At 45.1% G+C, this 14,054-nt stretch overlaps 1 protein-coding gene across 3 annotated transcripts in view; it reads left to right on the top strand.

Moving 5' to 3' along the window:
- The window catches only part of LOC122541884 (zinc finger MIZ domain-containing protein 1-like), an 86,212-nt gene that overhangs the window by 41,999 nt on the left and 30,159 nt on the right, over positions 1 to 14,054 (top strand). The window contains exons 3-4 of one of the 3 annotated variants that reach the window (XM_043679049.1): positions 7,309 to 7,414; positions 9,790 to 9,809. In XM_043679049.1, the coding sequence (XP_043534984.1) occupies positions 7,309 to 7,414; positions 9,790 to 9,794 (111 nt within the window). In that variant the 3' untranslated portion in view covers positions 9,795 to 9,809. Of the gene's footprint in view, positions 1 to 7,308; positions 7,415 to 9,494; positions 9,752 to 9,789; positions 9,810 to 14,054 lie in introns of those variants that run through there. The other 2 variants (XM_043679046.1, XM_043679047.1) reach the window with 2 other exon arrangements.

The following is a 14,054-nucleotide window of genomic DNA, read 5'->3' as shown; positions in this document are numbered from 1 at the left end:
CACTCTCTCTCTCTCTCACACACACTCTCTCTCACACACTCTCTTTCTCTCTCTCTCTCTCTTTCTGCCTTTTATTCATCCCTGAAAACAAGCTTCTTTTTTGCCACTTGTCCTCATATTTTTGTGTGTGTCTGTGTGATATAATTTGGGACAGTTTTACTACATCAAAGGTGCTATATAAGTGCAACTTGACATTCATGTTGTACTCAGGAAAAAAAAAATACAAAGTGCTTGCGTCTGCATGAAGCCTTTGAAAACCTCAGGACTTGGTCTAACCTGCTTTGCAGCCGCTGAAGTCCTTATCAATGTGGCCACTGTTATAACGTAGCGTATATAATGTGACAACATGATACCGTGTTCAAGCGCCTGGATTGAAACCTGCAAATGTCTTACTCAGTCTCAACTATGGCAGCCTGGTGGCTCAGTGGTTAGCACTGCTGCCGCACAGTGCCAGGGACCTGGGTTCCATTCCACCCTCGGGTAACGCTGTGGAGTTTGCACGTTCTCCCCGTGTCTGCGTGGGTTTCCTCCGGGTGCTCCGGTTTCCTACAAAATGTGCAGATTAGGTGGATTGGTCATGAAATATGCAGGGTTACAGGGATAGGACAGGGTAGGGGTAGTGGCTCAGGGTGGGATGCTCTTTGGAGGGTTGGTGTGAACTCTGTGGGCTGAATGGCCTGTTTCCACACTGCAGGGATTCTATGACTTAATAATGACCGTCTACTAAGCCCATAATTCCTGTGTTACAAACCACTCTCAAAGTTGGTTTAAACAACTCCAGCATTAACCCAGCAAATTTTCTCGTACCAGATGCTGCTTAACTATTGTATTTCGCTCCTCGCCATTTCCCAGTATAAGCCAAAGTGATGATTACAGACCTACTGTGAGCCAGCAGCCCCAGTACACCACCGAAATTCAAAGTAAACACGGCTAATGAAGACCTTGGAGTATGAGAAAAATAGTGTTTCTTTTTCTTCTGTGTGGGAAGGAATAAGAATGGGCCAGAGGAGATCGTGACAGTGGGGAAGCGATGAAATCTTTACCAGCAGTGTCAGAGAGACCAAAGGCACAGGTGAAGATCCCTAATCTCTTTGGATTTTGGAGCTTGAGGATAAATATGAACATAGCAATAAACCTACTTTTTTAGTTTCTGCTTCAGTTTTCAATCCCCTGTAGTATATATTAGAACAAGATTGTGCAAACAGTGCATATTTCATTGCTTATTCAGAGATTTACCTTTTTAAAACATCACTGAACCTTTCACATCTCTAACATCCTGGGGCTTTACTTATTCCTGACTCTTCCTGACTCCCTTTCTGCCCAGACAGGTCTCTTTTATCTCCTTGGCTAACTGCCGAAATTGACACGAGTGTTGCTTCCTGAAATGTAAGGAAGCAAACTGCAGACATGTGGGACAGTGTCAAAGAGTCATAGAGATGTGCAGCATGGAAACAGACCCTTCGGTCCATCTCATCCATGCCAACCTGATATCCCTTTTCTTGACTTTTCTAATAGTGAGAAGTGCGATAGTGCAAACAGTGTAAGGAAGAGGCTGTTTACCCAGAGAGAGTGGATTATGTTCTGCAGCTTGTCATATAGCAGACAGCTACAGGCCAGTTGGCTCGGCAGTTCTGTGCTAGCGTTTACGTTCCATATCCATCAGCTTGTGCAATCAACATGATCTTTTTACTGCAATGAATCCAGTTGTCCATTCGATGCTGAGCCCCACTGGGAGAAAAACCATGAATATCAGTGAAGCTGGATTTACACTTTTGCAATAAGTGAAAAATCCTGACCATAGTCTAAGCTGAGAGAAAGCGAGGACTGCAGATGCTGGAGATCAGAGTCGAGAGTGTGGTGCTGGAAAAGCACAGCAGGTCAGGCAGCATCCGAGGAGCGGGAGAATCGACGTTTTGGGCAAGAGCCCTCCATCAGAAACAGTCTCAGGTCAGTGAGTATAGGAGTTGGTAAGTCATGTTGAGGTTGTACAGGATTTTGGTGAGGACTTTTCTGGAGTACTGTGTCCAGTTCTGGTTGCCCAGCTACAGGAAGGATATTATTAAGCGAGAGAGGGTTCAGATGAGCTTCACAAGGATGTTGCCAGATATGGAAGGTTTGAGTTGTGAAAAAAAGGCTGGATATGCTGGGACTTTTTTCACTGCCGCTTAGGAGGTTGAGAAGTTTATAAAATAATAAGTATAAATAGAGTTCATGGTCCCCTGGATGGGGTGTTTCAAGACTAGGGGCACATTGTTAAAGTAAGAGGAGAGAGATTTTAAAAAGACATGAGCCTTTTTTTTAACATGGTGGTTGGTTTGCATGTGGAATAAACTTTGAGGAAGTGGTGGATCTCTTTAAAAGACATTTGGATAGATACATAAATAGGAAAGGTTTGGAGGGAGATGAGCCAGTGGCAGGCAGGTGAGACTAGTTTAGTTTGGAATTATGTTTGGCATGGACTGAAAGGTCTATTTCTATGCTGTATGACCTTGAGTAGGCAAGAACTTGGCACATAGAATATGATGTGGGGAAATGTGAAGTTATGCACTTTGACAGGAAGAATGGAGGAAATAAATATTATTTAAATGGAGAAAGACTGCAGAGAACTGGGGTTCTCATTTTATGTAACACAAGCTAGCATGCAATTTCAGCAGGTACTGGAGAAGGCAAATGATATATTGGCCTTCATTTTAAAAGGAATGAGTATAAAAATAGGGAGGTTTTGTTAAATCAATACACGGCATAAATCAGAGCACTGTTGGAATGCTGTGTACAGCATTAAGCCCCTTTTCTCAGGAAAAATGTATTGTCACTGGAAGTGGTCGAGAGAAGGTTCATTAGACTGATACTAGGTATGAAGAAAGTATCTTAGGAGTAGATTTGAACTTGTATTTGTTGGAAAATCAAAGAATGAGAGAAGACCTTATTGAAAGATACAAGTTTCTTTGAGGACTTAACAGAGTAGATGTGGAAAGGTTGTTTGGAAAGGAAAGATTACTGAGACAGAGATCAGGAACTTGTGAATCTGAGGGAAGGTCACTTGACCGTAAGCATTAATTCTGATTTCTCTCCACTGATGCTGCCAGATCTGCTGAGCTTTTCCAGCAATTTCTATTTTTCTCTGATTTACAGCATCTGCACTTTTTCAGTTTTTATTTAATGTTTTCAACTGCATGACACCTACATTTTTTTTTGCTTTTTAACAACAAAAGAACAGTTGTCTGTAAACAACTCCCCCCTGCGCAGTAATAAAATCATTAATTCAGTCTGGTGCTCCGGGGACTCCTTGATTCCTGTCTGTTCATCACATTTCCAGTTTGCTCTGTACTTATTGCTCTGTACCGAACACAAGTTTCCATTGTTGTGTGCCAATCAAAAAGAAAACAGGAACACATCATGCTTCAGGCTGGCAGTTTCATTACCTTGAGCACCAGTTATAATGCATGGAAACTTTCACTCTGCCTTTTGAGGCTATTATACACACGTGTACCAGCAGAGGGAGTCTGCTAGGGAGCGATACACAAGGTTTCATGTTTAATTGCTCATACTGTCTAATTCTAAATGTCTCTTCACACCAATGTTTACATTCTCTACATTGGAGAGTGAGGATGAGAGCAGACATATTATTCCAAACGTTCTGAAGAAGGAAGTGTTTTCTGCATGTGTGGGTGCCAGTGTTGGACTGCGGTGGCCAAGGTCAGAAGTCACACGACACCAGATTTATTTGAAATCACAAGCTTTCATAAGCTCGTAAGATATAGGAGCAGAATTAGACCATGCGGCCCATTGAGTCTGCCCTGCTATTTGATCATGGCTGATATGTGCCTCACTCCCATTTTCCTGTCTTCTCTCTATATCCCTTCAACCCATTGCCAATTAACAATCGGTAACTTTGCCTTCAATTTACTCATTGTCCCAGCATCCACTGCACTTTGGGGGAGCAAATTTCCACAGATTCACAACCCTTTGGGAGGCACGGTGGCACAGTGGTTAGCACTGCTGCCTCACAGCACCAGAGACCTGGGTTCAATTCCCGCCTCAGGCAACTGTGCAAACTCCGCACAGACATTCTCCCAGTGTCTGCTTGGGTTTCCTCCGGGTGCTCCGGTTTCCTCCCACAGTCCAAAAATGTGCAGGTTAGGCGAATTGGCCATGCTAAATTGCCCATAGTGTTAGGTGAAGAGGTAAATGTAGGGGAATGCGTCTGGGTGTGTTGCGCTTCGGAGGGTCGGTGTGGACTTGTTGGGCCGAAGGGCCTGTTTCCACACTGTAAGCAATCTAATCTAATCTAATCAAGTAGTTTCTCCTCAACTCTGTTTGAAATTTGCTACCCCTTATCCTGAGATAATAACCCTTCTTGTTCTAGAATGCTCCACAAGAGGAAACATCCGTTCCATATCGATTTTATCCAGAGCGCTGCTCCTTTCTCAGGTGAAGGTATTTTACCTGATGAAGGGGCAGCGCTCTGAAAGCTTGTGATTTCAAATAAACCTGTTGGACTGTAACCTGGTGTTGTGTGACTTCTGACCCTGTTTTCTGAGATATGGCATTGTTGAAGACTCATGCTATTAGTTATCTTAAACATCTGTAGGTTCACCATGAAATTCAAGGTGTCACATTCACGTTCTTTTACTGAGGTAATGATGCATATACAGTTGGATTGGCAGAAAGATATATAAGGGGAGTGAGAATTAGGGGCTTATTAGTCTCTGTTTGAATGCCCCAGTTCTTGGTAACTTAAGGGGAATGTCACCAGCCAGTTAATTGACAGGTAAACGAGTAAATTAAATGTGGTATGACTCTCTGGCTCATTGAGTCCTGGTATCAGCCATTGTTTACAAATAGTGACAAATCCCACGCCAGAGAACTGAGCACAGAATCTCGGCTGACGATCCTGGAGCAGTGTTGAGAGGGGGCACTGCATTGTCAGAGCTGCAATCCTTCAGATACAGTGTTGTACGGACATCAGAACATGCAGAACTGTTCTATAGGTCAATGAGTTGTTCTTCCCCAATTGGGATGGGAATGACTCAGAGGTCCTGCCCTGTGTCTGTCAGGGTGGGGGTTGGGGTGATCTGGGGGGGCGTGTGGAGTGCAGTATGGGGTGGGTCATCGTTTTATTGTATGGGGTTGTTACAAGAAGGTGACTTTCTCTGTATGTGGTGGGTCAGATTTTGCCCAGATGGTTTCTAGAACCATCTGCACTCGCAGCCCAGGAGGCTGTTAACCCGTTTCGACAGGAGCAGTTTGTATTAATACGTCTTCAGCAGAACAGTAATATCCAAATAAGGTGCAGGACGTGAGTGTGTTTGAAGCCAGTTTGCACACTGAGAGATGAAGATATCCATCGCCAAGTCTACACTGGACCTGATTTAAGGTGTCAAAGTGAAGCTTCATCTCCCCTCCCAGATGGACTTTAGAGAGCCTCAGGAGAATTCTGTTCTCCCCATTTTGCTGGCTATGTAGCCAAAAAGGACCATTAATAGGTCTTAAGATATAGGAATACCATCAAGTATGCTCCACCACTCCATGAGATCTGATCATCCTCAACTCCACTTTCCTGCCTTTCTCCCAGAATCCTTTAATTCCCTTATGGATTAAAAGTCTGTCACAGTCATGTGATTGTTTTAAAGACTTAAGCTCTTTATTTTGAATGAAGGGTGCTAACTGTAAATAGTCGCTCAAGCTCAGTCTAATTTGTATCACTGACAAATATTCCTGAAGGTTTAAGATCTTATTTTTGAAAGAGCAGAGGAATGATAGGGTTATTTTGTCCCTTCCAAATGCCACACAGCTCCTTCTCTTTTAGAGGAAGGGAATTTAATTGGCTGTGATCACTGGTGTGATGTAGGAGCCAAAGCAGCCAATCAGTGCACAGCATGGTTCCGCATTCTGCAATGATATTAATGACCAGATCATCTGGTTTCAATGATCCCAGTTGAGAAGCAAATATTGACCAGGACACTGGGGAGAACATCCCCTGCTCCTGTTCCTTTAGAATTGTGGACATAGTCTGAAGTCACGCAACAGGTTATAGTCCCAACAGGTTTATTTGAAATCACAAGCTTTCGGTGCGCTGTCCCTTCATCAGACAAGAGGTAAAAAACCTTAGATGCTGGAATCCAAAAGAAGACAGGCAGCATCAGGAGGTGAGGAAATCAGGGTAACCCTTCTGTAGGCGAGGCTTGTGATTTTAAATAAACCTGTTGGACAATAACCTGGTGTCATGTGACTTCTGACTTTGTCCACCCCAGTCCAACACCACCTCCACGTTGAGAATTGCGCTGTGTGAGCCATTAACATCCACCGGGGAGAGTAGACAGAGCTTCCGATCCAGAACAATGTAGTCCCTGCGACAGTGTAGCACTCCGTGGGCACTGCTTTGGGAGTGTCTGCCTACGTTTTGTGTATGGTCCCCAGAGTGGGAGGAGGAACCATAACCTTCTGATTAGAGTGCTATCACAGATCACGCCAGGACTGAACAGGCTGTGTTGGCTTTACACTGTTGAACCAGTTAACATGTGGTGTTCTATTGTCCTAAAGTGCCCAGAAAATGGAGCCTTCAGAGGGCAGGAACCTCCCACTATCAATCCCCTCATTTATCTTCCTGCCGCCGTGTAAATCCCATTGGAGACGCTAAAAGACTATCAACTAAAAGACTATAAAACTGGCTCCTCGCATTCTGTCTGCAGTGGGGACCCAACGGAAATTTGAGATGCCTAACAAAAGTCGTGATGCTAGATCTCCAGAAAAAGGGTTAACTTGAACAGTCAGGATTGGGGGTAGTGGGTGGTGGGGGGGTTTGAATCAAAAATGTGTGTGTCTGTCTTTCAAAGCCCCTCCTTCAATGCAGAAGGTTCCTGCACACACTGGCTCCTGAGCCCTTGAAGTGCTCACCCGAAACCAGGATGTGTTAATGATGAACCCATTAAATGTGACTCGCCAAGAGAAAATGAGGGAGTGTTTGCTCAGACTTGGCTACGAGCCCAGTTTGTGTGAGAGTTGCAAGCCTGAAGCTTACTTTACAACAGTATTTCTTCACTGCTGTGAATCAAGGCAATACTCAATGGCAGCTTAAAACACAAAAGAGCCCGGGGAAGGAAAGGTGTGAGGACTGTGTGTGTGTCAAAAAAAAATTATAGAGCTTCATCTGTTTGCTCGCACTCTCTCTTTCTGACTGCTCCAAAGTCAAGCAGTTGTGATGAGGCAGACACAATTGCCCCCTTTCTCCCAGTTTTGTTTTCGCCTTATGCTCTGCTATGTGGAACTCTGAGTTAATGGTGTGCTGTGCTTTTGTTTCTGCTCTAGGTTGTCAGCAGGGTAGCTGCGCAACAAGGCTTTGACTTGGATCTTGGATACAGGCTGCTGGCTGTATGTGCTGCAAACAGAGACAAGTTCACTCCAAAATCAGCAGGTAGGAAAAAAGTGCTTGTGTTTGCTGTAAATCAGGAGGTTACCTCCTCCAAACACTGCTCCTCCTCCCACAACACCCTCCACGCCCTTAAACTCAACCAGCTTTAAAACAGGAAAATATGCATTGCTTTTTGTAAAGTGACTGACCTGTTTTTCAAATGGAGCCATCCCTTCTCTTGTGTGCCATTCATTTCAAGTCTCCGTGGATCAAATTGCTGACATGGTGAACAAGTCCTGAGATGGTACGACCCTTGGTTGCTCTAGATTTTGGAGGATTTGACCAATCGGATGGTCATGGAATGTCATACTTCCCAAATAATCTGCTGGTTAAACTTGCTTGGTCACATCAGCACATGCGGTGATGGTGCTACCATTGGGTGTTGTGAATGTAACCACACTGGCACACCCCACCACACTGCACCTCACACAGCCCCCGCGCTGTCACGCAGACTCTCTCGCACATTCTCTCGTGCCCCCTCTCTCAGGCGCGCCCCCCACACACTCCCGCATTCTCCCCCTCTCCCTCTCTCCCGCGCGCTCTCTCTCTCTCTGTCTCGCTCAAACATGCATGCACTCACTCTCTTCCCCCCTACATTCCTGTCTGCCTCCCTCAGACATGAACTCTCTGACAGGTGTACATACAGGCACACAGTCATACATGCACAGCTACTGAAAGCACACTTTGCATGAAGACTCATTGAGTTTGTTTCACGACCTTGGGTTGATTCATCTTATCTCACTGACAGCTACCCATCTACAAGTGGATGAAGGCTTTTCTGTTCAATTAATTGATTTGTTCGCGCCAGTAAGGTGTTTGATAAGGTTCCATATGGTAGAACCATAAGGTTGCACAAAATAGAGTTTTGGGATTGAAGGTGATTTAGCAGATTGGATCAGAAATTGGCTAGCTGAAAGAAGAGAGAGGGTGATGGTTGATGGGAAATGTTCATCCTCGAGCTCAGTTACTAGTGGTGTGCTGCAAGGATCTGTTTTGGGCCCACTGCTGTTTGTCATTTTTATAAATGATCTGGAGGTGGGCGTAGAAGGATGGATTAGTAAATTTGTGGATGACACTAAAGTAGGCCGAGTTGTGGATAGTGCCAAAGGATGTTGTGGGTTACAGACAGACATAGATAAGATGCAGAGCTAGAGTTTAAAGCAGATAAGTGTGAGGTAGTTCACTTTGGAAGAAGTAACAGGAATGCAGAGTACTGGGCTAATGGTAAAATTCTTGGCAGTGCAGATGAACAGAGAGATCTCGGTGTCCAGGTGCATAAACCCCTGAAAGTTGCCACTCAGGTTGATAGGGTTGTTAAGAAGGTATATGGGTATGTTGGTGTTTATTGGTAGGGGGATTGAGTTCTGGAGCCATGAGGTCATGCTTCAGCTGTACCAGACACTAGTAAGGCTGCACCTGGAGTATTGCTTACAGTTCTGGTGACCACATTATAGGAAGGATGTGGAAGCTTTAGAAAGGATTCAAAGGAGATTTACTAGGATGTTGACTGGTGTGGAGGGAAGGTTGTATGAGGAAAGGCTGAGGGAACTGAGGCTGTTTTCATTGGAGCAAAGACGGTTGAGAGGTGACTTAATCGAGATGTATAAGATCATCAGAGGGTTAGATAGGGTGGACAGTGAGAGCCTTTTTTCCTCAGATGGTGATGGCTAGCAGGAGGCGACATAGCTTTAAATTGAGGGGTGATAGATTTAGGACAGATATCGGGGGTAGTTTCTTCATTGGAGAGTAGTAGGGGTGTGGAATAGCCTGCCTGTAACAGTAGTAGTCCCGCTAATGTTAAGGGCATTGGACATACATATGGATAATAATGGAACGGTGTAGGTTAGATGGGCATCAGATTAATTTCACAGGTCGGTGCAACATCGAGGGCCGAAGGGCCTGTACTGCGCTGTAACATTATATGTTCTAAGTCGGTCTGCTCCTTGTAGATGGGTGATATAAAAAATGACCTGAAGGTAAAAACGAATTCGGCAAACCCTATCAAACCCACAGTCCTCGCTCTGTGAGCTTGGCGCACAGTCTTACCGTCCAAAACTAACGTGGACTTCCTGTTCTACTCTAGCCACTTGGTCGAATGCCTGTGAAGCAAAGACAGCAAACTCCGCAGCCATTTCTCAGTGATGTCAGTCATCAGGCAGTGCCCCTTGTTCATGATCATTGGCCAGCCAGAGGTGACAGAGCTCTGAGGGCACTAACCATATCGATTGACAATTGAGTGGAAACTCCCATTAACTCGTGGCTCAGTGGGACTGTACAGTCTACCAGTCTGGGAACGACGTACACTCCTCTCTTTGAGGATTCTTGTTGCTCAGCCTTTGCCCTGCACAATGTTTGATTGCTATTCCTTGAATTTGCAGCTTGACCCCCTCCCTTTGCTGCGTGTTCAGCAGCAATCCATCTACTGCACGGGTTCTCTTTGACTGCCACCTGGTGTGGTTATCCAAGTACAGTGTCCCTCTGTCCCAATCGGTTTTTTTTCCATCTTCCTGTACACCACATGGACAGCAGCTGCAGCTCACCACCACCTTCACAAGAGCACCTGGGGATGGATCCAGCCAGCTACTCCCATGTCCTCTGTGATCAAATATAAAAGTCCATGGACTTCAGCACCTGGATTGGCTCTTTAGTGAATGTAAATGTCATTTCCATCATCCAGTACTCATTATGTTTCTCATAAAATGAGTCAGTCTGGGAAAAAGTTCTTTTATTTTCTGACATTCACTACATTTGATGTTTTGGAATCATTCCAACCAGGACAGTCTCCAGGTTAATTCTCAGTCTGCATCGCGGTGGTTACTCTCTGCTGGGGAGCTTGTTTTTCACTGCTCTTGGCTCAGCTGTCCTGGGGCAAACTCAACATAACGTCTCACCAGAATTCCTGCTCCTGATCATTATCTAGTCATCAGCAGCTGGGAAGTATATCTGGACTTTGTCTGAGATCAGAATGGAACTCAGCTGCGATGCCTTCCACAGACAAGCAGCTTCCTCCACTCGTGTCTTCAGCTAACCTGGAAATAGAAGGGCCATAGCATTGCAGTGATATCTGTGCTATGTCCAACACCTGCAGCCGGTTTAACAAAAGGCCTACCTGAGGAGAGCCAGTTGGATTTGAAGACTCCGTCCCGGTACAACACTCAGGATTGAACCTAAAACTGAGAAAGGGAGAGGAAGCCAAAAACGAGGAGGGGTGCCACATTACGTTCACAGACCCAGATTCCTGTTACCACTTAGAATCTCAGGCACCCGACAGTGAAGAAAGAGGCTATTCGACCTAGCGAGTCTGCACTGAACCTCCAAAGAGCATCCCATCCTGTCCCCATAACTCTACATTTCCCATGGCTAACCCACCTAGCCTGCCCATAGTGTTAGGTGCATTAGGCAGGGGTAAATGTTGGGTAGGGGAATGGGTCTGGGTGGGTTACCCTTCGGAGGGGCGGTGTGGACCTTTTGGGCAGAAGGGCCTGTAGAGAATCTAATCTCATCCCTGGACACTACCGGGCAATTTAGCAAGACCATTCAACCTAACCTACACATCTCTGGACTATGAAGTCTAATTAACCATCAACCTGCAAGGAATAGGGGGGAGAATCAGTGACATGAAAATTCATTCACTTCTTTTTGTTGTGCATGAAGAAAATTTAATTAAGAGTTTGTAACAGGGAAGGTCAGTGGATAGAGAGCAGGCAGGTATTCTATGCCTTCAGCATTGGATGCAGCTGCAATCCGAATTTCCTTGTTCCATCTGGACTGTCAACCCATCAACAAGTTACATTTTCAAAGTGCCATTCAAGCTAAAGGAGAGAAAACCTTCGATTTACAATTTTGGTGTTTGTGGTTTTGTAATAACTCAAGAAGCCTGAACTGAAATGGAACTTGGATCTATTGTTGAAAAATAAAGCCTCAGCTCATGGACGGAGGCTAGTCCCAGGCCAGGGCACACAGTTCTGCAAAGGTCTGCTTTATCTTTCTGTCTTTTTATATTCAGAAGTGCTTTCAAACACAAACTAACACTCTTTCTCTCCCCATCACCAAATCACAGTGACTTTTGTTTCTAACTATTAACTGCCACCAGTAAACACGTCCCCTCCTGCCCCCATGTAACCAATTAGATATTTATATGCAAAGCCCATTAAGGGCAGAATAACAGTCTGAGGGAGAGCAGGAAGGTGTAAAATCAAAATGGAGCTGGAGTGGAAATAAAGCACTGTATCCCTCACAATGCCCACATCTCTCGAAAGGCGTCGAGAGTATTTGCTGGTTACTGCAACAGATCTGCTTCATAGTATTTTCTCATCAACCCAGAGATGTTACGGCACATCTCTGGAGCAGGCAGCACTTGAACCCAGGCCTCCTGGGTCAGAGATAGGGTCAATGCCACTGCGCAACGCAGAGGGTTCAGGTCATAGAGCCATAGAGATGTACTGTACGGAAACAGACCCAGCAGTCCGCTGGGCCATGCCAAGCAGATATCCGAAATAATTCTGCTCCCATTTGCCAGCATTTGGCCCATATCCCTCAAAACCCTTCCTATTCACAGCCAGATGCCTTTTAAATGTCGTAATTGTACCAGCCTCCGCCACTTCCTCTGGCAGCTCATTCCATACACGTACCGCCCCCTGCGTGAAAACATTGCCCCTCAGGTCCCTTTTAAATCTTTCGCCTTAAACCTCTAGGTTTGAACTCCCCCACCCTGTGATGAGTGGGGCAGGCCTGACTCCAAAAGGAGGTTAATGAGTGATTGTCATTTGCCTTGTAGGGAATTTCTTGGGTTTTGTGTCACAACACTGCGTGTACGTTAGGGCTGTCCAAGGACAGCAGTGTTACAGCGGAATTCTGTCCATTACTGAGGTCTTTCCTCCTTTGCTGCTCTAGTTGGAGTTCAATAACGAGTGTCAGTGTGATGTTTATAACTGCGAGTGGGGGAAGGGTTCCCGCTGCAGAGATTCATTCATGCCTTTTGGTGTCTGCAAATCTTGGGGTTTGTTTGTAACACAACACGTGCTGATCCTATGCCTTAACTACTGTTTCCAACACAAGCAGCCATTTTCAATTAGCTGAATGACTGACCAACAGTTTTTGGGTCACTGACAGACAGTGTGTCCAGCCAATCTGACACACTGAGCTCAGACGTCTCACTGCCTATTTACAATTCTCCCTCAACACCGACAGACTGACTACTCCTCTCAATGCTATTTCTAAGGCCTCCCATCCCTCAAATACAGAGGAACCTCGATTATCCAGCATTCGATTATCCAAATTTCGGATTATCCAGACAAGATCGCAAGGTCCTGTTGCTGTGCTAAATTGTGCTATCTGGCATTTGGTTATCTGAACGTTCGATTGTCGGAACAAAATACTCCCCACCCATGGGATAATCGAGGTTTCTCTGTATCCCAACATAAAGCACTTTGAGATTGCCTGAAAAAAATATGGTGCTACATAAATGTAAATTATCTGTGATTTTGGAGTAAGGGCCCAACACAACTGGTTCTGAATGAGTGAAGTAAAAATATCATTGAGCCTAACGTGGTCACATCTGATTTTTATAAAAGTCGGTTATGTTCCTGGGCACTGTGCATGAATTCTTTAATTGCTGTGTTGTATGTAATAGGATGCTGGGCCATCAGATCGCTGTATTGGACGTACTAAAAGGCCTGGCAATTGTCAATCACTCCTTGGATGATAGCCCAGGGTGGTTTCACCAGCAGGACAATGAAGAACTGGATATGTTAGGTTCACTAACTATATTATTCCACAAGGTTGTTGTGGGATTTAACCCCACTGGTAACACATCCTTCAGATTGTGTGCAAAACAACATCCTGATTAAATTGCACCTGGAATGCTGGGGGCAGTTCTAGACATCACACCTTCAGGAAGGTATATTGGCTTTGGTAAGAGGTTAGTATCTGTACTCCAAGGGGAGAGTTTGTGAGAATAGCTGGTGTCATTTTCCCTCTTATTTAAATGATTTAATCAAATATTTCAATATATTAAGGGGAATAGATAAAGTAGATTGTCATAGAGATGTACAGCATGGAAACAGACCCTTCGGTCCAACCCGTCCACGCCGACCAGATATCCCAACCCAATCTAGTCCCACCTGCCAGCACCTGGCCCATGTCCCTCCAAACCCTTCCTATTCATACACCCATCCAAATGCCTCTTAAATGTTGCAATTGTACCAGCCTCCTCCACATCCTCTGGCAGCTCATTCCATACACGTACCACCCTCTGTGTGAAAAAGTTGCTCCTTAGGTCTCTTTTATATCTTTCCCCTCTCACCCTAAACCTATGACCTCTAGTTCTGGACTCCCTGACCCCAGGAAAAAAGCTTTGTCTATTTATCCTATCCATGCCCCTCATAATTTTGTAAACCTCTATAAGGTCACCCCTCAGCCTCCGACGCTCCAGGGAAAATAGTCCCAGCCTGTTCAGCCTCTCCCTGTAGCTCAGATCCCCCGACCCTGGCAACATCCTTGTAAATCTTTTCTGAATCCTTTCAAGTTTCACAACATCTTTCCGATAGTAAGGAGACCAGAATTGCACGCAATATTCCAACAGTGGCCTGACCAATGTCCTGTACAGCCACAACATGACCTCCCAACTCCTGTGCTGAATACT

This window comes from Chiloscyllium plagiosum, chromosome 38 (assembly GCF_004010195.1).
Source record: "Chiloscyllium plagiosum isolate BGI_BamShark_2017 chromosome 38, ASM401019v2, whole genome shotgun sequence".
Lineage (NCBI taxonomy): Eukaryota > Metazoa > Chordata > Chondrichthyes > Orectolobiformes > Hemiscylliidae > Chiloscyllium > Chiloscyllium plagiosum.
The sequence above is the reverse complement of the archived record's forward strand: the minus strand, read 5'-3'. Positions and strand labels throughout refer to the sequence as shown.